Here is a 26,779-nt window from a genome sequence, read left to right as displayed (position 1 = left end):
CTAAAAACAATTAGATAAAGGCTATGGGTATATACAGATACTAAATAAAAAGTCTGACTTAGACGTTCTTAAGTTAATGATCAGTAAATCAGAGAAGTTGTTTTTCATAGCCTCAGTTTCCCTGATAAGTGATGTTTTTGTAGGCTTTAAACAGATAGTGTATGGAAGAAGTTAATGGAGAGTTAATTGCACCCAACAACTAAAATTAACAAGACTTAACAGACAAAGGTTAAGAAACATATGTGAAGGTTAACTTGCTTCTCAGAGAAAAGAATAGATTTATGTAGGAACAAATGTTTCACTAAAAGGTTTCAAGGCGCCTGAATGTCTCCTATGTGTTGAGATAATGTCTCTTTGCTGTAACTTTTCATCCCTGTTGTAAACCATGAGGATTGTGCCCCAAGATAGATTGTATTTTGATGTCATTGATTACTATGAAAGCAATGTTTTTTGTAATGGTATATAAGGGGGTTGTAACACAGAATAAGTAAGTAGAGGTAAGTTAAGAATTAGAGGTAAGAAGAAATAGAGGTAATAAGAATAGAGGCAAGAAGCAGAAGTAAGTAGAAGTAGAGGAAAAATAGAAGGAGATAAGAATGGAGGGAGGATAGAGGGAGTAATGTAGAGAAGAAGCAGGGAGTGGAGTAGTGAAAGTAGTAATGTAGATAATCAGGAGTAGTAGTGTAGAAAGAAAAAGAATAAGAGTAATGTAGAGAAAGAGACAGTAAAGAAATGGAGGGAGGGGAAGTTAGTAAAGAAGCAGGAGAGGAAAGAATGAAAGCAGGAGCAGGGGAAGGACGAGAAGCAGAAGAGATGAGCGGAGAGAAAAGAATGAGCAGGAGGGTAAAAAATGAGCAGGGCAGTAAAAAATGAGAGAAGTAGAGTAGTAAAGTAGTATAGAAATGAGAAGAATAAAGCATGTAATAATAAGATTTTGAATTTATCATGACCCATGACTCAGTGTAATCCCTTATCGCCGACGCCGCACACGTCTTCGGAAAAAACCCTGGAATAAGTATGCCAGGGCAGGCTCCCGGCAATGCAACCCATGGCGGTAGTAACTGATTTCTTGAACAAGTGATAATAAACATGCAAAAATAAGAGTAGGCACCAAATTTGGCTTTGTTTAGCACTATGTAAATATCATCTATTGAGACTATGTCAATACCATACTAGTAAAGAAATGCAAACTTGGAAATCTATTTTAATTAGAAATATTATGTAAATGAGAATTACAGAAATTGGTATAAAATTAAGCCTTTCCATTTTCATTTAGAATAAATGTTCTGTTGAAGAACCTAGTAAATTACAATGCATCAAAACAAAACTTACCAAAAACTGCACCAAGTATAACTTGATTTCTGAAAACAATCAATTTAAGCTAACTTTTTAGTAATCTTGTTCTTTGGGCACTCAAAAGCGCATCTCAAAATTTATCCTGCAGTACAGTGCAGTCAGTGAAACGCTAATATCAACATGCCTACAAGGAAGACCAGTTAATACTAATATTAACTTGCAATCAAGATGCACTGATAGCTACCGGTGACTAGAAATAAAGAAGGTTCTGTAGTAGAAAAAAACTGTCTGGTGATAGAAACAATGCTAGAGATTGTATGACAGAATGCTGTAAGAAAGATCAACAATGTATTTACTGGAAATACTTTTTTTTCAACAACACAATCAACAGCTATACATGTGACCTAACTGAGTGGATTACACAGGAAACAAATCACTAATCTGTGGAAAGAGACTAGGGAAGCTCAGTACCATCCATTGAAACAAAGCCAGGGGCTGATAAAGTTGCAGATCATCAATTGTTCATGTGCAAGTTCAAGTTGAAGATGAAGAAAATCGAAGCAAGTCCAAGAGAGCCAAAGTATAATTGGAATACATCTTTCCCTACACACTTCAATGTAATTTCAAGAATAGATGTGATACAGTGAACACTACTAATGACCTAAGACCAAAAGAGTGGTGGGAAGACACGAGGACATCAGACATAAAGAAGTGATAGGTTATTAAAAAGACAGAAAAAAAGGAAAGACAAAAAGATGTCAAGAGATTGAAACTTGTTCTTAAGCACATAGTAGCTTAAGCAAATGGAAGACACGATGAGATACAGGCATCCCTTGCTCTATTGCATATCACAAATGCTTCCCTTTTTACAATCTGAAAGTTTGCGGCAACCTGGTGCTGGGCAAGGCTATCAGGATCATTTTCCCAGTAACATGCGCTCACTTTATATGGTAATCCTCATTTTCAACTTTTTCATATGCTATATTACACACTCATAGAATAAATAAACGCAACCTTTGTATGTACTGGGGGGAAAAAAACAATGACTCATTTTATTGCAGTATTTGCTTTGTTGTGGTGATTTAGAACTGAACTTGCAACACCTCCAGGGTCTGCCTATAGATTTCAAAAAGGAGCTCATAAAGACAAGGCAAAGTATTATGATGAAGTGTGTAAAAACTTGTAGGACGAGTCTTTGGGAAGAATATAGACAATATTTCTCAAACAGAAAGACCTGAAGAGAAAATTCAAGCCTCGCATTGCATTACTGAAGGATTCTTTTGACAAAAAAAAAAAAAGACAATGATCAAAAGAAGATGGTCAGAATATACAGAGATATTAGATAAAAATAAATAAAAACTGCTCAACATTCAACCACTTTAGGAAATCGCACCTGCTCAAGAACTGGTACTGAAGGAAGAAGTTCAAATTGAATCAATAGCATTAGGGAAAAACATGGCTCCAGGAACTGACGGAATATCAACGGAGATGATTCAACAAGTGGATGCTCACTGGAAGGATTCATTCACGTATATCAAGAAATTTGTAAGACACCTACTTAGGCAAACGACTGGAAGAGATCTGTATTTGTTCCCATCCCCTCCCCCCCAAAGGCAATCAAATGGAATGCAGAAATTATTAAACAATATTAGTATCACATGCAACAATCTCTTGCTGAAAATAATAAAAAAGACAACCAGAGCCATATATCAACAGGGAACTGCCCAAAGTTCATGCTGGGTTCAGAAAAGGACATGGAATGAGGGATATCACTGCCAATCTCAAGTGGATCTTAGTCCCAAACAGAGGAAGATGTTCACTTATATAAAAGAAGCCTCAGAAAGTCTGTGGAAAATAAGCATTAAAATCTTTTAATTCCATTTCTCCATAAGCTTTTTGTTTTTTTTAAAGCCTCATATTTTATCAACTATGTGAAGGTGTGAATCGTAACAAATTTCAGATAAGATAACATTATAAAGACTTAAACTGTGCTCCTGTAGAATCTGTTCATGGATCAAGAGGAGTCAGTCACTCTAACAAACAAGAAGACCACAAAGTTCATATTTAAAAAGGTTGGGTCTTTTCATGTACTCAGTCTGTAAGCTAAATGAATAAATAATCCAAGAAGCTGGACTACATGGAGAAGATGGGATCAGTACTAGAGGAAGACTCATTAACAATCTGCAATGTGCAAGAAAACAACCTTGCTTGCCAAACATGAGCATGATTTGAAGCACTTACTGAGAAAGATCAAAGACTACAGCCTTCGGTATGGCTTACGTCTCAATGTTAAGAAAACGAAAATCCTCACAGCTGGACCCATAAATAACATTGTGGTAAGTGGAGAAAAAAATAGAAGTTGTCAAAAACTTCACTATATTTGGATCAACAATTAACATCCATGGAAGGAATCATCAAGAAATCAAACATGCACTGGGAAGTGTTAAAAAGCAAAGTCGTCACTTTGAAGATGCACCTGGCTCAAGCCATAGTCTGCTTTCGATCTCATCATCTGCACGAGAAACTGGACTATGCAAAAGAGAGACTGGTGCATCCGAACTGAGGTATTGGCAAAGAATACTCAAGATACCATGGACTTCCAAAAAAAACCCCAGTCTGTTCCTTTGAATTGAGGACGGCGAGACTTGGGCTTGCTTATTTGGGACCTAACAATAGAAAGACCAGTCACTAGAAAATGACATCATGCTCGGTAGAGGGTCGGTCAGCAAAATAAGGGAGTCTCTTCTTGATATGAACTGACACAAGAGTCACAATGGATTCACACCAATGATGTGAATTGGTGTGAAGGCAGCACAGGGCTGGACACTGCTTTGTTCTGCTCTACATAAGGTTGGCAACCATTGGCAAGAGTGCCACGCAGAAAGGTTGCCAATCTCTGTGTGGTGATAGGTATCAAAAGCAGCTTTAAAAATGTATATGGAACACTGTGATCCAACTACTTAACTTCCAAAAATTAAATCTTATAGAAAAAATTAAATGTACAGATATTCAGTTACAAGGTCATCATTTCAGCATTGCTTACAATAGCAAAACCCAGCGGGGAAACACAGAAACTCACATAGGATGAGTTAGTTAATCATGATAAGTATTTATAATGAAATCATATATAACTATGTATAAAACTATATTTGACATTGAAACATACATTGGTAGTAAATTGATAAGGTTACAAAACATGGTATTATATCTTTTTAAGAAGTGTGGAGTCAGAGTTATGTACACACACATGTAAATTTACAAAGAAAACCGTGTGGAAGGGTAATCACCAGAACAGGGGTTAGGGGTAAAATTATAAATAATTTTAATTTTCTTCTTGTTTAGCTGCATTTCCTAAGTTTTCTATAAAATGTATGTGTTATTGATGTAATGTTCACATTTAAATATATTTAAATTACCCCCCACCCAAGAGCTAGAAAATCTGTTTTATTACTTTGGGGAACCCTGTGAAAATTTTTATTGGAACTATAGACCATTTTCAGAAAAAATACCTCTATGAACTTATGTAAAAGTTCTATACAACTGAATGACTCACTAAATCCTTTGAATTTGGAGATGAAAAATCTCTGAGTAGCCGAAGCAACAGAAGGAGGAGAGTCAGATATAGGCGGAGGAAACGGCCTCCATGAACAGCTGCCTCCTTTAATGAACATTTCTGATCACAGCTTTCATAGAAGAATCCTGATCAAAAGGAGGCAAGTGTACAGCAGAATTTCAAATTCTCCTGGGTGCTAAACCTTCTAGAACCATGGAAGCTACACGAACCCTGAGACAATCTTGAAATTTTAAAAATCAAAAATACCTCCTCACATCACCATAAAACCAACTAGTTTAGCCTAAGCCGTACAGAACATCTGCCTTGAGCACTTTTAAGAACTATTTATATGGGATCAAATGGACAACAGCACCTTCAAAGGATGAGACTGGACCCTTAGGGGGCAGTGAGGAATTGATGTGAATGGAGGCGGGGGTGGTGAGTGAGAAGCCAACTCAGAAGAGCAGGGAGAGAATGGTGGCAGAACCGAAAGAATGCAACCAGTCACCAAACAGTGCGTGTAGACACTGTTGAACTGGTGTCGTTTTACACCAGTCTTAACAACAATAAAAGAAATAACAAAATTTACAATTTTTCTGCATAATGATTTTGAAAATGCAAGAGATGAAGAGGTTCCTGGTTCTATATGCCCTTCACGGTTGTCTCTGAGTAACAGAAGGCGTGCACTGGAGCTCAGAAAGGAACCCCAAGCTGGTCTGCGTGGAGACACTGTAACCTGGCTCGCTCACTACTTTCCAACCTTCTGCACTCACGACTTTGTAGAGAAGGCAATGGGCACTGCTATCTACCTAGGAAAAACCTTTACTTACTGTTATAAAGGCTACTTTTTCCTCTGGAGCTTCCCGTATTAAACTTTCTTGGAAAATACAATGATAAGTACTACAAATCAAAGTTTATTGCTATAGAACTACTTTGGACTCATGGCAACCTGATGTTGGTCAGAGTAGAACTTGGCACCACAGGGCTTTCAAGGGCTTTTGTTTTGGATGTAGACCACCAGGGCTGTCTTCTGAGGTACCCCTGGGCAGATGGTGAGTTCACCATTCATACCATTCAAGGACTCTAAGGCAAAGTTAATATTGTTTAAGACGTCCTATCACAATTCCTTGTATACAGACAGTACTTAATATATTAAGCAGAATGAGTAAGAGGACTGTTTTACTTATGGAACTAGTAATAAAATGTATTCATCTACACAATACAGAATCAAATACCTCCTTTTTGCTTTCCTTGTTTTCATCAACCTCAATGGCAATGGGGTTATTTCCATTTGTGTCTTCCAGTTCATCCTCACTGGAAGACAAGAACAAGTTACTGAAAAAGTATTTTATACTAATTCTACTTAATATAAAAATATAAGCAAAAAAGTTGACTTAATGGCAGATGTACTATAAATTTCTACAGGTATCTTCGTTTTCCCAAGGTTCGCTTCACGTCCCTTTGCTTTTACGCAAGATCTACATTAGTAACTGTTTTCACTAACTGAAAGATCTGAAGAGGATTCACTTTTTCAAAAAACGGTGAAAAATGCAAACAGCATTCGGTGTTTGTTTAGCAGCAAGCTGTTAAAAAGGCAGCGTGCCAAATGCCTTCCCAGGATCTATCCTCAGTATCTCAGCATGGAGCTGCCATCGCTCTGAACTTTGGCTGTGAACATTACATATGGGAGTGTGGTTCCAGGCTTGATGTGATTCTTGGCATGTTTTGGCAGGCTAATTTTTTTGAGTCTACGAATGTCCCCCAAAATTTCCCTTAGAAATGAATGGTAATTGTTTTGCTTTATGCCACTCTCTGACTTATGAAAAGTTTCACAGGAATGTTTTACTTTTGGATAGTGGGGGAAATCTGCATATGTTTTCAGATTGCTGAGACTAAAGCATTTTTATGATCAATACTAACTCCACAAATTTTTTAGTCTAAATGATGGAAAAAATACTAAAATAGGTTTTTAACTACTCAAACCAGGTCTCAAACATTATATATACATTTCTGAAATGTTCTATGCCAAAGGAATGAACTCTCTACAAAATAAGAAATTTGAAAGTTTATTTCCCCACCATTATCTGTTGGAGCACTAAGACATGACCAGGAAACATAACAGAGAAATTATGGAAACAAATTTGTCAGACAGTGAAAACCCACTTTTGAAATCCCATTTGTCTATTCACCACCATAAAAGTCTTAAAAACATGAGCTGGTTTTTGGTGGCCTGTGTAGTGTGTTTTAAAAGAAAACTCCTATTTGTTTGATATTTCACATACTATAAAAAAAATATATATATGTATCTTGTGTTGTTGTTAAGTGTTGTCGAGTCGGTTCCGACTCACAGTGACCCCGTGTACAGTTTCCAAGGAGTGGCTGGTGGATTTGAACCACCAACCTTGAGGTTGGCAGTCCAGTGCTTCCTCCACAGCACCACACCAGGACTCTCCCCATCCATGTAGTATTTATTAAGGAACCCTCCGGCCCCTGAAGGAAGGTTGCCCTGTGATAGGAGAGAACCCTACTTAAGAAATGAGAAGACCAAAGCTCCTGGAGGCCAGCAGCCTGCTTAGTTGGCCCCCGGTTAAAAACAAGTGGGAAGCGGTGGTAGCAGAGCTCTCGGGTGGCATGAGGTCCTAGCAGAGCAAAGGAAACAGAACCTGAGTGGAGGGACTTCTGTCCCAGCCCCTGCCTGGCTGCATCCTGGCCGTGGAGATGGTGCTTTGGGGATGTGTGAGGAACAGCGTTTCTCAGCCCCTTGGAGCAATGGACAGAAAAAAACACTTGGTGCGTGAGAACGGAAGGTACAGCCTTCGCTTTCCTTTCAGTGTCAAGGATAACAAATCCCAGTCAAGTTTTCCACTGAATTCTGACTGATGCCTAGTGGACTGCATCTTTTTCTAGGAACAGGTCCAATCTGTAAAACGCCACACTAAACTCACATAAAAGGAAAATGCAAAATGTGAATTAAAAGTTGTTGTAACACTAAAGACAATGTAGTCGTGGTTCTAGGAACAGGTCCAATCTGTAAAACACCACACTGAACTCACATAAGAGGAAAATACAAAATGTGAATCAAAAGTTGTTACAACACTAAAGACAAATGTAGTCGTGTGTGTTTCCGTTCTTTGGTTAATAAGAGTACTGACTCATCAAAATAGCCAACTAGAGTACATGCTGCAGACCACAGAATCAGTAGAGGTAGCAAAGTCACCAACTTTCTAGAATTTCCAGCTAAAGAATTCTGGAGATATTCTTGGCATTGCTTTCCTGTTACACTGGAGCCCAGAGATCTGAATTCTCTCAATGTGTGCTCACATGTTACTCACATCATTGAAAATCATTAAATAATGTGCTGAGAAGGGACCTGAAGATGGTCTAACTTCATCCCCCTTCATTCTGCTGAGTATCATTCATTTACAAAAATAATGCTATATAGAAAATGAGGCAAACACAATTGTTCAGAGTCACTAGATTCCCATCACCCTAACACAAAAGCCTTATTAGTACACTGCCTTCTGGACTTAATCGTCACTTTAGAGTTGAGGAAAGAGAGGTGGGGAATGGATTAGTGAGTGGTAGGACACTCCTAGGAGTGTAGCAGTAGGCCTTCAGGGTGAGACACATGCCCACCCCACCACGTGTGGTGCATACCCCTCTTGTGAATGTCAACACACTATCATTCCCACTACCCTGTATTCTCTGGGGCTGCTAGGAGTTGGGACTGACTTCACAGCCATGGGTTTGGTTAGGGTTTCATGTTGTAGAGAGAACTGAGAAAGTGATGGGCAAGAAACATCTCCTCATAAATAAACCATTCTTAAAGGACATCTAACAGACTGATTCAGGAATGATCAAATGCTTCTCTCTCACATACAGACACACAAATTGGATGAGCAGAAAAGGAAGAAGAAAATGTTGGCTGTGTTTGCCGTTTTTTGTTTGTGTTTTTTTTTTCTTACATATCAAACATAAAAACACGTCAAATAAGTCTTAGATAAACATACCAAATAATTGTCAACCTCAGAGAGAAAAGATGCCTTTTCATCAACATGGTAATACTAACAAAGCATTCCCGGCAGGGAGAGCCTGGTTGGGAAGGTGCAGCTCCCTGACCTGATCGCAGGGAGAGTCATGAGAAAGAGCAACGCTGATGACTTAACACAGCTCACGGGCAGGGGCATGAAGACACGTCAGAGACGCCATGTCTATATATTTGGGATCTACCAGGAAGCTGACAAGGGGAAATCCAATCATCCTAACCCTCCTAGGAATTCTACTGACTCATATTCCCCTTCATGGACACTGACCTTTCCTCGCGCTCCCGCTTCTGTTTCCTAGCATGACGATCCATCACACTGGTTTTAGTCCTCGTCTTCTTCCAGGAGTAGTAAAATTTCACTAGGCTTGCAATAGATTTGTCAGGAAGCTAAAGATACAAATAAGAGTGGGTTTAAATTTAAAGCTAGTCTTTAAAAATCAACTGTGTTTTAAATACATTTAATAAAGGTAGCTCATATTCAGGCATTGGCCTTGTCTTTAAATAAGGAAAAATCAAATACAAGACTCTTCATCAAGACATTGTTAAATTACAGAAGTCTGACTCTAAGTGAAACTTATTCAGTGAAAGAATATAACTTAAAATAAACCAGCTTTTCCACATAAACAGTGTTCTTAGTGTTCTTTCGGCTTTTGTTTAAAAACAATTCACTTCAGTTTTTCATGCAAATGTCAGTTAGCTTTTGACGGTAGGGGTGCACCAGACAGCTTTCTAGAATGAGCTGCTTTTTCTAGAGGAGCTTTCTGAGAGGTTTGAGGACTGTCTCCTGTCTCTCAGGCACGCTCCAGCGCAGACAGTCTGCAGAGGGGGAAGAGTTCGGGGTGAGGAAGGGTAAGCAGCCTCATGTACTTACCATTTGTTGGATTCTATGGAAAGTTTTCCCATGAAAACTAAAGGCTTGCTCAAACAAGACTTTATCTTCCACAGTCCACTCATCTGGGAAGGGGGTAAAGTTTGGCAAATCAGCCAATGATTTTTCAATATTATGCTTATGCCAAAATAGCATACCAAGAGCCTGGAAAAGGAATATTATTGACATTTTAGAGTAAACAAAGACTTTTGAAATCTTACAATGAAAAATAAGGTACAAAAGAAGAGCATGTACTTCTTCACACCCAGATAAATTAAGAACAAGATAATCCACTCAATGGTAGCCATGGGTGGCACACAGTCATTTTAATGAAGCCGGGGAGGTAGGCTCTATTATTCCTACTTCCTGTATCTGAAAACTGAGGCACTGAGACAATAAGCAGTTTGTGGTGGGAGGCAGAAGTGATGTGGCCATAAATGCTATGCTGTTTATATGCCCTCTATGAAAGGGAAAAGTCTTTACAAAGAGTGACTTGTTTTACCTTACCTTTGTAAAACACAGAAAGCTCCCAACGACCCAAATATAAACTCCCCTCCCAGCTCAGAAAGGAAAAACATATACAATAGGCAAGCACAACATATCATAAATAAAAGAGATAATTTTAGCAACACTTTCTTGAGAAAATTTCCCATATTACAACTTTAAAGTGAAAATGATCCTACTTTTGAAGACTAAATCCCTTAAGAATTTACACACATGTATTTTGCAATCATCTAACAATATTTATAAAATCAAGGATTTTCTAAGCAACCTAGTGAAGTTCATGTGCAAGGTTTGAAAAAAGAGAAAGATTCTGGGAATAGTTTATTGTTTCTGTCAAAGTGCCTTCATGACCAGGGTAGAATAATTTAAAGGAAGGCCAAGTATGAGAGAAAGATTATGATCTATAAACCCTAACATCATGGTGGCCTTCGGTCCTAGGATGAATGCGACATGACAGTTATGGACCAGCTGTGGAAACAAGATCAGGTACCAGGAAAAGCACAAATCCCATTTCATGTGCTGAAACAGTTATTAGGAGTAAGATTTCACAACACTTTGGGAGAAAAAGAAATTTCACAGATTTCTTATCAATAGGCTCTCTAAGCAATGTATTTTTTTAAATTTTAAACTTGATCAAATTTCTACAACCTGAAAGTGATTCAAAATGTTGTCGTCAAGTCAGTTCCAACTCATAGAAACTCAGTATTGAGTTTCTGAGGCGCATCTGGTGGGTTTGAAACGCCGATAATGACTACTAAAACACTGTTTGAATAAGGTAATATGGTCCAGGAAACAAATCAATCCTAGAACTACAAAAATGAGAAACCCATAAAAAATGAGAACGTGTGGTGCACCTTAAACTGCCGCTGTCCTCCCTAATGGCTGTAAACCCACAGAACTAGACAGGTGCCTTTGAGATGATAGAGCCCTCAAACCCTAAACTCAAGCAATAAATGTGATCAGTGCATCCTTGTATACTACAACTTCTAAGTGCCGTTGAGTTGGTTCTAACTCACAGTGACCCTGTCTAGGGTTTCCAAGAACAGCTGGTGGGTTTTAATTGAGACCTTGTGGTTACCAGTTCAGTGCTTATCCTATAGTGCTATACACTAAGGCTCATCATACAACCATGTAAACCACCCAAAAGTGGCTAACTAGGAAACGTTGCAACTAAACAGAGAAGAGAAAAATTCAATGGGTTGGCTATAAAAACCTGTATTTAACAATAAAAAGTCACGTCATTTACCTGTTCCATGTTGTACCCATGCTTTTCTTTAGCAATGGCGATGTATTCATCCACTGAAAAACAAGATGAGAGACCAGTAACTAGACTGAGGAACAGAGCAGCCTAACTCCACTTGAGCTAACACTGCTACACATACATTTATGTTGAGACATCTCAAGTCTGTCATGCCAAAGACTTAAAAGAATAGAAGGTTACAAAGAACAGCATCTATAAATGGATATCACATATGTTAATCCCACAGAGAAATGGCTAGAAGAATATATTTGAATATTTACAGCAGTTATTGCTGGTGAGATTCCAATTATTTTCTTAAAAAACAAACCAAAACTTGCCTCTAACTTCAATTTTCTACAACAAACAAATCATTGCTTTGGTACTTTGAAAATACTTAGAAATAAGAAAGAATTATGAAATTGGGTCTCATTTTTACTCTTAGCTGTGGGTGAAGAACACGTAAGCTAATTTCTATGTATAAAAAAAATCCTTAAAGACATTATGTTGAGTGAAATCAGTCAGTCACAAAAGGAGAAATACTGCATAGGACCACTACTGTAAAAGACTAAGAAAAAGAACCCATACTAATCCACTAAAGTGGATTCTTTGCTGGTTGCTGGGATGTAGGAGTGTGGTGAGGGGAGGGAGGGGAAGGTGGAGCACAGGGCAGGGAATAGACACAGGATAGTTTGGGTGCTGGAGAGAGGAGCAATATACAAGAAGGGAGAGGGGAATGGAAGAACAAAGCAGATGGGAGAACAGTTATGTCTAAACGGGTTAAATGGGACAGAGGTAAATAATGATGTATGCACAACCTTGGAACAACAGGGTTCTCTGGCGAGGCTCTCCTGGGTGTTTTTCTGCTAAAGCTTTGGCTAACTTGCTCAGAATACTCTCATAATAAAGCAGATGTTATTGTTTTTTGGAGCCCTGGTGCAGCGCTGTCTATTAATGCACTGGAATGCAAAGTTGGTTTGAAACACAAGGCTGCTGGTTCAAGCTCACCAGCCGTTCCTTGGAAACCCTACACAGGGCCGCTACGTAGCAGAACCAACTGGATGGCACTTTAACAACATTGTTCTTTGGCCCTCCAGCAAGTCAACAAGCAAAATGCCTTAAACCTACTGCCACCGAGAAAACCCTGAACTCATAGCAACACTACAGGATCCTTACATTTCAGAGACATTCAATCTTCATGGGATCAAATAGCTTCATTTTTCTCCCATTAAACCCAATGCAGTAGCAGCCCAGTGCTTCACCCAATTTGCAACCCAACTGGGTTCCTTAAATTGCCTTGGTGATGGTGGTGGTAGTGCTGACGTGCTGTAGAGTCTGTTCTGACTCATTACGACCGTGGTACAGGGTTTCTGAGGCTGTAAATCTTTACAGGAGCAGAAATTGCCTTGAACACCCTCTAAAACCTGTTGCCATGACCTTTGCTCTTGACTGGATCACTGCAATCTCTTGGTAGCCACTGCTTTGGTTGTGCTTTGTCTTCGGGATGGTACAGGCAAAGCCGTGTTCTACCTCATTACAATTCTCCCAAGAAATGCTTCAGGATCTTGAACCCACTTGTTTAAAATTCCCACGGAAAGCTCTGCTCTTGTCGACAATTCCAGCTTGTCTGGGCACAACAGTTTGCCATCCATCAAACAGAAAGTCTGCTCAACTTTAATTGTGTCAGAATTGGGTAAACTGAACTAATTGAGACGCCAATTGTGTTGGTTATCGTTTCTGCTGTTAATTGTTGGTCTTCTCCAATTAAGGCAGGAACAAGATTGTTTCCTTGTAAATTGATGTGGATGGTCTTTCAACACTGGCTTATCTCCAACACTGTCTCATCCTTTCTTAGTATGAGTTATTAATTTGCCAACTGCTGATTTCTTTAGGGCACTGTCCCCATACACTTTTCTTCAAGTAGCAATGAGTTCACCAGACTTCCCCCAAAGCCTCTCCATAAATTTGCTGTTTATTCTTGCTTCAATTTAGCAGAATTGCTCTGATAAGGGCTCTTTTCAGACTTTAGTGCCATAAAGTAGATTTGGGTCAGACATGTTTTAACAATTAAGTTTATTTTGATTTAAAAAAAAAAAAAAGAAGAAGAAAGAAAAGTAATTCACACGTAGCTGTTCATAATTGGCATTTTCCATGAACTTTTTGAAGAGCACTCATATAAGGTATTCACCAGCGAGTCCTGAGCTCCTATGGGCATAATTACTCAGTTTGTTAGCTTGCAACCTTGAGGAAAAAAGTGCTCTGAGTTTCAGAAATCCGTCTTTAAAGTCTGCCCCTGCAGTTAGGGTATTAAACGAGAAAGAAGTATTCTAATTCTGTGAGATGTGAAAAGGCATGCTGGTTTTTACTGCTTATGGAGGGATGACACTCTGTCTGGTATGTGCTTTAGAATACTGCAAGAAAGAAGAGTGGGGGAAAGACCTGGAATAGAAAACCAGCAAAAATGTGAACAATTTAATCCGAGTAGGACAGGAATACATAACAGCCTGTATGAGTCTCTTTACTTTTCTGTGACTTAAAAATTCATAATAAAAAAAAATTAGAATAAAATAAATACAAAGACTTTAAAAAAATCTAGCAATACAAGGTGAAGGTCCAATGATGAAGCTGTTATGAAGATCAAAAACTACAGCCTTTAGTATAGCTTATTCTTCAACTAAAGAAAACAAAAAATCCTTACAACTGGGTCAATATTCAACATCATCATAAACAGAGAAAAGACAGAAACTGCCAAGAATTTCATTTTCCTTGGATCTGTAATCAATGCCCACAGAAGCAGCAGTCAGGAAATCAATAGACATATTGCACTGGGAAAACCTGTGGCAAAATAATGTCACTTTGAAGACGAAAGTGATACGTGTGAAAGAAAGCTAGACGATGAATAAAGAAGAACTTACACCTTTGAATTGTCGTGTTGGCGGAGAATCTTGACTATATTATAGATTCTTTAGAAGTGAAGGTGGTTAGACTTTATCTCACATACTTTTGGATATTGTTATTAAAAGGGACTAGTTCCTGGAGAAGGTCATCATGCTTGGTAAAGGGGGGGGGTGTGTCAAGGAAAAAGAAGATCCTTAACAAGGTGGATTGACACCGTTCCTACAATGGTCTCAAACACAGCAACGATTGTATGGATGCCACAGAACCAGGCAGTATTTCTTTCTTTCTGTTGTGCACAGGGTTGCTATGAGTTGAAACCGACTTAACACCTAACATCATCACCACAACCACAAAAGTACTCTCAAAGCCCTTCTGGGTTAGGAGGCACTGGATGCCATATTGCAGACAGTAATGGGCCAGTATCCCAAGTTATCATGGCGACTGGGGGCTGAGGGGAAACAAAATGAGAACATTTTATATATTAACTCAACACTGCCAGAACTAATCATAAGTTTATTTGAACAAATGTTGCAATTCAACAACTATCTATTTAAAATCATCAGTATGGTGAGGTACTAGCGCTATGGCAGGCCCCCAGGGAACTGAATAGTCCAGTGGGAGAGCCAGACACAACAGATGACACTTCAGCATCAGGTGGCCAGTGCTGGCTGTCAACCACCCAGGAGACACCAAGGAAAACAGACTGGCTGGCTACCTACAAAGGGTAGTTCTACTTCCTCCCTAAAGATTTTTTAGTCTTTTTTCCCAGGTATACCCCCTAGTCATGCTATGGTTCCACACTCGGCTATAAAGTGGCTCTGAGGGAAAAGAGCCGGTGATATGGTCATGTAAAGATGAGTCAAGAAAATCCCACGGGGCTGTTCTAGTCTGTCACACGGGATTGTTATGAGTCAGAATCAACTTGTTGGCAACTAACAACTGCCAGTGTTACTGTTGTTTTTAGGAGTCACTCAGTCAGTTCTGACCTATAGTGACACAGAATGAGATACCACCTGATCCTACACCAAACTTACCCTTGTTGCTACGCTTGAGACCACTGTTGTTTTCACTGTGTCAATCCATCTCTTTGGGCAGGAGGTGGGGGTGGGGGGTCCTTCCTCTTTTCCACTCACCCTCCACTTTACCTAAAGCATGATGTTCTCCTGATAAATCTCTCTAGTCTTGTTTCTAAGGATCATCCTGGCTGTACTACTGACAATTGTTAGGTGCCATTGAGTCGGTTCCAACTGAGCAACCTTGTACAGGGTTTCCAAGGAGCTGCTGGTGGGTTTCAATGCCAACCTGTGGTTCGCAGTCCAGTACTGATCCTACAGCACCACACCAGGACTCCACAACTGTCAACAGTTCTGCCTTATATTGATTACAAAATGAATTAGAAGTAAAATCCCCATTACTCCTCCCTCCCCGTACCTTAAAGCTCACTCTCCAGGTGATGAATAACTTTCAGATGATCCTTCTAGACCTTAGCTGATGAATCTATTTTTAAATAGACTTGCTTTTACTGATGATGACATGTGATCTCTTCTCCTACCTACCTTCCTTTCTGAATTTGTTCCCTTATTCACGGATCTTAGTCACATGTGCCCTGCCATGCACCCCCTGTGAAAGTACACTGACCCCTAACAAATCCAGTTGGTTTTGCCGATTTACACGGTTAGTCACGACCTCACCTAGAGTACTCCAACCCAGTAAGGGATGGAGAATTACGACCAGCAAACATATTGCTGAGAAACTAAGCTCCAAGAGTTCACTTGCCTATTGTCACACAGTAAAAACAAAAACAAAAACACGGTTACCACTGAGTTGATTCCGACTACTGGCAATCCCATGCCCTGCTGAATAAAACGGCTACAAAGGGTCTTCATGGCTGTGCCTTTTCAGAAGCAAACTTCCAGGCCTAGCTTTCAAGGTACCTCTAGGTGGGTGCAAGTGGGCAACCTTTTGGTTAGTTACGCCAAGTGCTTAGTCATTTCTGCCATCCTTGACAGTAAACAGAGAAGACTTCATAAGCTGAATGCTGGTCAATAATGACAGAACTACCAACCTAATTGTAGTACAACTGACAATCATTTAAAAAAAAGAAATCAATTGTGGACAAGAATTCAAATGCTTGATGTATTCGTTTAATCTGGGAAAGAAAATTTCCATCGACAAAAGAAAATCAACGGAATTCACACAGTAATCCCATTTTACTTGTTATTAAGTGCCACTAAGTCAGCAACTGACTCATAGCGACCCTGGACAGGGTTTCCAAGGAGCAGCTGGTGAGCTTGAACTGCTGGCCTTTCAGTTCAAGCTGACTTTGCAGTCCAGTGCATTAATGAACAGCACCATACCAGGACTCCAATCCTCTATAATGCAACAAAATATTAATTTCTAGGCTAAGGCACTAATATCCTTTTTTTTTAAAAAAAAAAATAATAATTTCAGCCTTTACATGCACAATGCTTACAAACAGAATGGTTAGTTACTTCATCCAGCCTAGAACAGAGCAAAATTCCAATTTACCTGAAAGACAGTAATGAACTAAATGGCTTTGTTGTTGTTATGTGCCGTGGAGTGGGTTCCAACTCATAGCGACCCTGCACAGGGTTTCCAAGGCTGTAAATCTTTACGGGAGCAGAATGCTTCATCTTTCTCCCACAGAACAGCTGGTAGTTTCTTACTGTTGACCCTGAAGTTAGCAGCCCCATTTGTAACCACTAAGCTATCAGAGCTACTTAAATGGCTTTAGTTTGTTACAAATATTGAAACAAATGATTCTTTTTTAAAAGTTTTATTGTGAGTTATGTGATAGTTTACATGGGAGAACATTAGTTTTACATTCATTCTTTCCTATATCGTTTTATTGCCATGGTTACAATCCCCCTCCATGCATCATCAACCAACCAAAGGGTATACCCTGCAAGCCTGCTCCCCACACCCCTCCCCCTGGTCTTCATTCAGCACACAGTCCCTCTCCCTGTCTGGATCTAAAGTCCCCAGCTGCTCCATTGCTCCACGTCATAGTCTCTGCCTCCGTCTCAGGCATCGAAACAAATGATTTTTAAAGAAGGATGTGTGTGATTATTCCAAACCAGGTTGTCACTTGGTTTGACTCACAATCTTGTGGATTTTGCTACAGAAAAGACAAGCGCAGGGACAGTAGCAGGTGCTGCATAGCAGTGGAGCGCCGCCCAGAGCTGTGTGTGTGAGTGTGTGTGTGTGAATGAGTATAAGTGTGAGTGTGAGTGTGTGTGTGTGAGAGAGAGAGAGAGAAAAAGAGAGCGAGAAAGAGCGGTTCCTGCTAGAGGAGACCTTGATGCACAGGGCAGCATACAAGAGCCAGGGCGGAAGACAAAAAAAACTGGGTCCGGAGAGGTATTCAAGGCCTCTGGGTCGAGAATATGTGAGCGAGAAAAGAAAACAACCTACAATGACCTGAGGGTCCACTCTGGAAGTCTGCTGCCCTGCTGTCCAATAACGTCTTCCTGAGTTCCTTTTAGTAAGGGCTTGCTGAGTGGACAATGAACTGCAAACTTGTGCTGCACACTCTCAGCTCTGCGCACACAGCTTTTTAGATGTGGTGTTGACCTGAGTTGAGGAAGGCATATGTGCCTGGTCACAGTGCATCATGGGACCTTTAAGCCTCTGAGCTCACCAATAAACGAGCTGTTTCCAACCAGATGTAGCTGAAAATGACAAGCACACCTTTGGCATGCTAACTCTAATTTGTGGCTTTAAAATATATTTATAACATGAGCATTCACTGCAAGTAGGAACAGTAACACTGACGAATCAGGTGGGTTTTGACTGCAACCGCTGAGGATGGCTCTAATGCTGACTATGCTGCTGACAGAATGCATTCTTATGAAGGTCACCTTTTGAAAAATCACACATTCATTTTAGAGTTTCTGAGAGACTACTCCAAGGACTAAAACCTAAAATAAAGGAAGAACTGTGCTCTGTCATAGCTACTAAGGGAGACCACTAGCCATTTCTATCTACCAGGTGCTCTGAACAGTGATAAGGCAAGTTCATGTATGAACCGTTTTGTGGCCTGTAAAGGAATTACCACCAGACACATATCAGCAAATATACTTTTCATTCTTTCTTCTATTCTTCTCCCTGTTCTCACTGTGTGTTTCTGTGAATATATGTATGGTGCAACCTTTTAGGTTCTTTCCCCAGCAAGGAAATAAAGCAGCCCAGTTTAAGTACGATGCAGCTTGATGCAAACAAGAAAGTCCCAGGTCAGACCTTGGCTTTGTGTCTCTTGCTTGAACCGAGTTCCTATCACAGCACCTGGCACATAGTAAGCACATCATTTAATGACTCTGTTACCTCTAGCAACTTCCATGACCTTTCCAGGAATCAGCGCTCCCCAGTAAATCTAGCCATCCGAACACAAAATGCTAGTGATAGGCCTTGATTCTTGCTGTTTTCCTATGCCACAGGCCTCAGGTTTTGCTCTCTTTAATAAGCAGAATGGCACAGCTACCTACCAGGATTTCCAGAATTTCCCATTTCACCCCATGCCACCCCCTCTGAAAAAAAAGGGCTCTGACCTCCTCTGATTTCACCTCATAGGGGAGGCTGAGGTCAGATATACCTCTCCCCCACTCCAACCTTCTGCATCAATTCTGACACCAAGCATCCCGCCACAGCACTTTCCACTTCTCTGCTGGGTTGAAACGTCACTGCCATGGCCACACAGAACTCAGAGACAATACTCCCGGTTAGGGGAGTTATTTGGGAAGGTAACAAGTTATAATTTAGGATGAGAAATGATCAGGACACAGTTTCTCTGTCAGGACAGTCTCTTCCTAGTTATACCAGCAGGCAGGCCTCTCTCTGGTCTCTGGCCTGCTGGGCAAGTTGCTGTTGTCAAGTGCCGTAGAGTCACTTCCGACTCATAGTCACCCCGTATAGGGTTTCCAATGAGTGACTGGTAGGTTTGAACCACTGACCTTGTGGTTAGCAGTCCAGTGCTTACCCTACAGCACCACACCAGGATTCCACAAAGCTCTGATAGGGCTGCTGATAAATTTCCCAAAGAGCACTCCACTTGCTATAAGCCTCCACATGAAGTCTCAGTTTGGCTCTACCCCACAGGTCAGCAAACCTAACTCCCCAGTTAAGTGCCTGGAGACACTGCACTCCACAAGCAAGCCTCCTGCCCAAAGACACTCAGCTCCATTTACTCTGTGGGTGGAAAGCCCACCGCTGTCTCATGTTTTGCTGCTGCCACTTCTCTGGTGGTCCAGCTTTGTCTCCTGGGGTCAAGGAGGCTCAATGTGCAGGGGTGGGTTCCAAATGATGTGCCCCCTCCTGGCTCTTCCTTCTTGTTGGTAGTGAGATATCCAGTCTCACTTTTCTGCCTCTGAGACACAGAATTCTAAGTTTTTACTATTCAATGAACCCTGTTAACAATCACTTAAAATGAATCATATAATTCTATCAGCTTCTTCTCCCACCTTCTCTTACCAGGACCCAACAGGAAAAAAAAAAAAGTTGTTTGGTGGGAGTTACACAGTCTCTGGGTACAAGAGCTTGTCACTACACACACAGAAAGTGCATTTTCCAACTCTCCCAAGAGAGTTTTTCTTGGTGATGGTGGTGGTGGTTATGTGGAGTCAGTTCCAACTCATAGTGACTCGGTACCGGGTTTCCGAGGCTGTAAATCTTTATGGGAGCAGAAAGCCTCATCTTTCTCCCGCGGAACAGCTGGTAGTTTCCACCTGCTGACCTTGCAGTTCGCAGCCTGATTCATAACCATTATGCTATACCAGAGCTCCTTAAGTGGTTTCCTTATATACCGCAAAATTAAACTTCTAATCAAAGAAGACAAAACCCATTCTTAAACGCTGTCATAAAGAAACACACAAAATCAGACACTTCAAGGTGGGCTATGAACAGATGAAAGAGAAAGAGAAAGAAGACGAGCACAAACTAAACTGCTGCAGACAAACCGCTCTGCTGCCAAGAAAGCAGGGATCCGGGGGACTTTCACAACAGTTTCTATCTCAGCAGTAATCATCTTGATTTCACCTCCAAAGACTAAAGGTTACAAAAGAAGGCTAAAGGCAATCCAGAGTTAACTCCAATCTAGGAGTGAGCAGTACTGATAAGCAGATTTGCAGATAAACCGTGACTGAGAGGCAACGAGCAAAGTTCATGTGGCTTTAGGAAATGCAGCTATTTCATGGACACAGCAGCTGCCCCTAACTCACAGGACACTTCCACAGAGTTAGTTATCTGTGTGGGAGAAGCAGCAGTTCATCTGACATTTCATCTGCCATCTGCTTTAATGACAATTCTTGTTAATACACGCATGCAACACTTTACAAAAACGTGAAAATTCTAATTAAGACATCAAGAAGAACTTTTAAATCTTAAATTTTGATAAAAAACAGTAGAATCACTCTCTGTGATTTGACAATAAGTTAAAGAACTCTGCAAGACAACAGTTTTGCTGAAGAGACGAGAACCTGCTGTGGCAAGGTGAACAGGTTATGTGACTTAGCTACGAAAACCTAACACAGTGAGAGTGTGCACCTGTGTGCTCCTCACTCAAATTCAGAAACCTCTGAAATCCCAGTCAAATACATACTGAATTTTCTTTCTATGTACAAAACATGGGATTAAAAACCAAGTCAAAATACAAAAGCCAAACTCAATGAACTGCTTGCGGTAGCTTAAACGGCACACAGGTAACAACGACAACAAAAAGAATGGAATACATGAAATAGTGTGGAGGTACAATAACATGGAACTACAAAATAACCAGTAAGTAATCATAATAAAGGTGAATGAAGGAAAGCTTCCTAGAGATTAACAGCACAGCTAACATTTGAGAGTTGACTATGTGCCAGGCAGAGTTTTACGGTCTTTCCAGGGATTATTTTGTTAATCATTCTATTATCATCCCCCCTCCCCCAACCCCCCCACCCCAGTCACAAATGAGGAAAGTGAGGCTCCAAGAAGTTAGGTAACTTGCTGAAGCCAAACTAGAAGCTCCATCCATTTTGACAATCTGACCCCAGAGCCCATGGCCTTTAATCTCTGTGCTATCTACCCATCTGGGGATAGAAGAAGGAGGGAATTTAAGATAAGCAGAACCAGCAGTATGGGTCAAGGAACTACGCAAGGCTCATCAATACGCACCAGCATCTATTTTGAATGGAGTTAAGAACTGCGGGCTGATGAGGAAACAGAGAAACAGGACGGTCAGAAACAGACAGTGACGTTGTGCTGAGCTTCACTTTCTTCTATACTCATGCTTTAAACCAATGAACTAAATGTCCCTACTACCATGAGTCAGCATCTCAAATAAAACCGCAAAAAGGGAAGAATGCAGATGAAAATCACCGCAGTAATCTCCCCCCCACCCTCTACCATACTGCAGAGATTTAGAACTTGTGATTTTGCATCTTCTATGCAGAGCAAAGGGAGGACAGAGGTGGCTGAGGACAGACTGTGTTGTTAGGTGCTGTTAAGTCGGTTCCAACTATGCACACAGCGAAACACTGCCTGGTCCTGTGCCATCCTCATAATCATTATTGTGCCTGAGCCCAGTGCTGCAGCCACTGCGCCAATTCATTAATTTGGGAGTCTTCCTCTTTTTCATTGACCCTCCACTTTACAGAGCAGGATGTCCTTCTCTAGGGACTGGTTCCTCCTGATAACATGTCCAAAATATGAGTATGAGAAAATTGTCTTTCAGAATATAACACATGTTACAGCATCTCCTTCCACTCCTTTTATGCTTACAATAAGAAATGAGTTACCGCGGTTAACTCACGAAGATTCACAGCCAGCTCAGATCCTTTAAGTAAAACAATTCTGCCACCTGGTGGACACACAAGTCACTGCAGTGAACATGTGCTTAATTTCTCTGAATCTTGGTTGTTGTGTGCCACTGAAGTGCTGTTAGATGTTGCCTCAAGCGATCTTAGGCACAACAGAATGAAACACTGCCCTGACCAGTGCCAATCTCACTAATCCTGGCTACCCTTGAGCCCATTGCTGCTGCCAGTGTGCCAATCCATCTTGTAGGGGGTCTTCCTCTTTTTCGCTGACCCTCCCGTTTTACCAAGCATGATGTCCTTTTCCAGGAGCTGGACTCTCTTGATATGTACAAAATATGAGAGATGAAGCCTGGCTGTTCTGACTTCTAAGCAGCATTCTGGCTGTACTTGTTCCAACACAGACTTGTTTGTTCTTCTGGCAGCGCATGATACTTTTGTGTAGTAGATTTTTGTTTTATTTGCATTGAGATGCAATCCATACCGAAGGCTGTGGTCTTTGATCTTCATCAGCAAGTATTTTAAGTCCTCTTCGCTTTAAGCAAGTAAGGTATCATCTATGTATCACAGGTTGTTAAATGAGTCTTCCTCTAACCCTTATGCCACGTTTTTCTTCATATAATCTAGCTTCTTCAGTTATTTGTTCAGCGTACAGATTAAGTATGGTGAAAGAATACAGCCCTGGTGCACACCTCTCCTAATTGTACACCATTCAGTGTTTCCATGTTCTGTTCAAACAACTGCCTTTTGGTCTATGTACAAGTTCCTCATGAACACAATTAAATGCTCCAGAATACTCATTCTCCACAATGTTGGCTCTAACTTGTCACAATCTACACAATCAAAAGCCTTTGTGTAGACAATAAAGCACAGGTAAACATCTTTCTGGTGTTTTCTGCTTTCAGCCAAGATCCATCTGACATTAGCAATGTAAACCCTCATTCCATGTCCTTGTCTGAATCTGGCTTGAATCTCTGGCAGTTCCCTGTCAATATGCTGTTGCAGTATATTTTATTAATCTTTAACAAAATTTTACTTGCATGCTACATTTCCATGCCATTATTAATGATATTGTCCTATGATTCCGTTGGGTTATCTCTCTTTGGAATAGGCACAAATATGGATCTCTTCCATTCAATTGGCCAGGTCGATGTTTTCCAAATGTTTTCTGGCATAGATGAGTGAGTGTCTCTAGAGCTGCATCAGTTTGTTGAAAGATTCCAATTTGTATTCCATCAATTTCCAGTGCCTTGTTCTTTGCCAATACCTTCAGTGGACCTGCACGTCTTCCTTCAGTATCATTGGCTTTTATCATATGCTGTTTCTTGAAATGGTTGAACATCAACCATTTCTTATTGGTACAGTGACTCTGTGTATTCCATTTTCTTTTGATGCTTTCTGTATCATTCAATATTTGCCCATAGAATCCTTCAATATTGAAAGTCAAGGCTTGAATGTTTTCTTCAGTTCTTTCAGCTTGAGAAATACTGAATGTGTTCTTTCCTTTTGTTTTCTAACGCCAGGTCTTTGTACATTTCATTATAACATCTGACTTTGTTTTCTTGATCTGCCCTTTGAAATTTTCTGTTTAGCTCTGTTACCTCCTCATTTCTTTCATTTGCGATACCATCTCTGTGCTGGACAGCAAGTTTCAGAATCTCTTCTGACATTCATTTTGGTATTTTTCTTCCTTCTTGTCTTCTTAATTGAAGGGCTGGTGATTATATTTTAAAAGTAATCAAACCATTTAACACCACTACCAGAAAGATGTTTACCTGTGCTTTATTGAGTATGCAAAGATTTTTGATTGTGTGGATCATGACAATCTATGGACAACATTGCGAAGTATGAGTATTCCAGAACACTTAATTGTGCTCATGAGGAATCTGTACATGGACCAAGAGGCAGCTGTGTGAACAGAACATTGGAACACTGAATGGTTTAAAATTAAGAAAGGTGTGCGACAGGGGTGTATTCTTTCACTATATTTATTCAACTTGTATGCTAAGCAAATAATCCAAGAAGCTGGGTTCTATGAAGAAAAACATGTCATCAGGATTGGAAGAAGACTCATTAACAACCTGCAATATGCAAATGATACAACCTTGCTTGCTGAAAGTGAAGAGGACCTAAAATACTTACTGATGAAGATAAAGGACCACAGCCTTTGGTATGGATTGCATCTCAATATAAAGAAAACAAAAATCTTCACCATTGGACCAATAAACAACATTCTTATCAACAGATAAAAGATTGAAGTCATCAAGGACTTCATTCTTCTTGGATCAACTATCAACACTCACAGAACCAGCAGTAATGAAATTAAACGATGTATTGCATTAGGCAAATCTGCTGCACAAGACCTTTTTCAAGTGTTGACGAGCAAAGATGTCAGCTTGAGGACTAAGGTGCACCTGACCCAAGCCATGGTATTTTCAATAACCTTATATGCATGTGAAAGCTGGACAGTGAATAAGGAAGACCGTAGAAGAATTGATGCCTTTGAGTTATGGTGTTGGAGAGAATATTGAAAGTGCCATGGGCTGCCGAAAGAACCAACAGATCTGTGTTGGAAGAAGTGCAGCCAGAGTGTTTCTTGGAGGCCAGGATGGCCAAACTTTGTCTCTCACACTTTGGACATATTGTCAAGAGTGACCGGTTGCTGGAGAAGGATATCATGTTTGGCAAGTAAGGTGGAGGGTCAGAGAAAGAGAGGAAGATCCCCAGCAAGGTGGACTGGCAAAGTGGCAGCATCAATGGGCTCAAGCATGGCAACAATTGTGAGGTTGGCCCAGGACCGGGCAGTGTTTCGTTCTGTTGTACATGGGGTCACAATGAGTCGGTACTGACTCGATGGCACCTAACAACAACTGTTGAGTCAGTTCTTACTCTCAGCTGTCCTATAAGACACAGTAGAACTGCCCCACAGGGTTTCCTAGACTATAATCTTTAATGAAAGCAGATCTCTGGCCTTTTCTCCCTCAGAGCTGCTAGTGACTTTGAACCACTGACCCTTCTTGCAGCTGAGTTTTGTTCTCCAATTTAGTAGCCCTTCGGTATGTTACTGTAGGAAAAGCCCGGGACTGCTAACCACAAGCTCAGTGGTTCAAACCCACTAGCCACTCCTCAGAACTCCTATACAGAGTGGAACCCTCTCGATGGCACAAAATAACAACAACATTAGAGTCCTGGTGTGGCATCGTAGGATAAGAATTAGACTGCTAACCAAAAGTTCAGTGGTTTAAATCCACCATCTAGTCCTCAGAAACCTTATAAAAGTTGTGGTGTGTTGGAACCCACTCGATGGTGCCTAACAAGAAGTCTGATTGATCAGAATCTTCTGATAACTTAAGTGTATGCATATATGAGTGTATCTGTTCTTGTTTCTTGTGCCTTCCTTACTCTTCCTAAAGATGCATATGAGGAGACTGGGTGTCATGTGTTAAGCATTGGGCTTCTAAACACAAGATCATCAGTTCAAACCAACCAGCAGCTCCTTGAGAGCCTGATGAGGCTATCTGCTCCTGTGAAGATTTAGTCTTGGAAACTCTACATAGGGTCGCTATGAGCTGTGGTTGACTCATGGCAGTGGGTTTGAGTTTGGTGACACAGTAATTAAGCATTTAACTGCTAACCAGAAGGTTGGCGGTTCGGTGATCTTCTCATAAAGATTACAGCCTAGGAAACTATATGTACAATAGCAGTCATGAAATCAAACTGTATTAGGCAAATCTACTGCACAAGACTTCAAGTGTTCAGGAGCAAAGATGGGAGTTTGAGAACTAAAGTGTGCCTGACCCAAGCCACGGTATTTTCATGTGATGGTTGGACAAAGAATAAAGAAGACTGTAGAAGAATTAATGCACTTGAGTTTGGTGTTGGAGGAGAATACTGAAACTACCATGGACTCCCCAAAGAACAAACAAGTCTGTGTCGGAAGAAGGACAGCCAGAATGATCCTTAGAAGCCAGGATGGTGAGGTTTCGTCTCTTGAGAGTACTTTGGACATACTATCAGGAGGGACCAGTCCCCAGAGAAGGACATTATGTGTGGTAAAGTGGAGGCTAAGAGCAAAAGAGGAAGACTGCCCCCTCCCCGCCCCCCAATGAGCTGGACTGGCACGGTGGTGGCAGCAGCAATGGGTTCAGCATAGCCCACTGTGAGGCTGGCGCAGGACCGGGCCGTGTTTCATCCTATTGTACACAGGGTCACTATGAGTCATTACTGAGTCGACGGTACCCCCAATGACAGCAATAAATTGCAGTTTCTTTCTAAAGACGTTATGTCTTTTATTACAATTTTACTAAGTATTCTATGCTATATCAATACAATATTTGAATATCTTTTTGGTGAAAGTATTCAGTAATTTTTAGGCATAAAGTTCAGTGACACAGTTGTGTCACATTGTTCAGTTTGTATCAACATTCCTCAGGATTTCTGTCCTAGCTGACTGAACCACTTCTGTCTGAATCAACTCAACAGCAGTAGGTTTGGGTTTTTTCCAAGGTGGGGGTTCTTCACACTTCATATGCATGTTTCAGAGTAACTTGGTCTCTGTCTCAGAGTAACT

General features: G+C 40.6%; 1 protein-coding gene across 1 annotated transcript in view; it reads right to left on the bottom strand.

Moving 5' to 3' along the window:
• The window catches only part of RCOR1 (REST corepressor 1), a 206,501-nt gene that overhangs the window by 20,428 nt on the left and 159,294 nt on the right, over window positions 1-26,779 (bottom strand). Inside the window, exons 4-7 of the mRNA XM_006839536.1 lie at window positions 11,513-11,565; window positions 9,766-9,927; window positions 9,163-9,281; window positions 6,085-6,163 (exon numbers count right to left, since the gene is read on the bottom strand). Of these exons, the coding sequence (XP_006839599.1) occupies window positions 6,085-6,163; window positions 9,163-9,281; window positions 9,766-9,927; window positions 11,513-11,565 (413 nt within the window). The remainder of the gene's footprint in view (window positions 1-6,084; window positions 6,164-9,162; window positions 9,282-9,765; window positions 9,928-11,512; window positions 11,566-26,779) is intronic.

Source organism: Chrysochloris asiatica, unplaced genomic scaffold (assembly GCF_000296735.1).
Source record: "Chrysochloris asiatica unplaced genomic scaffold, ChrAsi1.0 scaffold00025, whole genome shotgun sequence".
NCBI classification, from domain to species: Eukaryota; Metazoa; Chordata; class Mammalia; order Afrosoricida; family Chrysochloridae; genus Chrysochloris; species Chrysochloris asiatica.
Note: the sequence above shows the minus strand (reverse complement) of the source record. Positions and strands in the feature narration are given on the sequence as shown.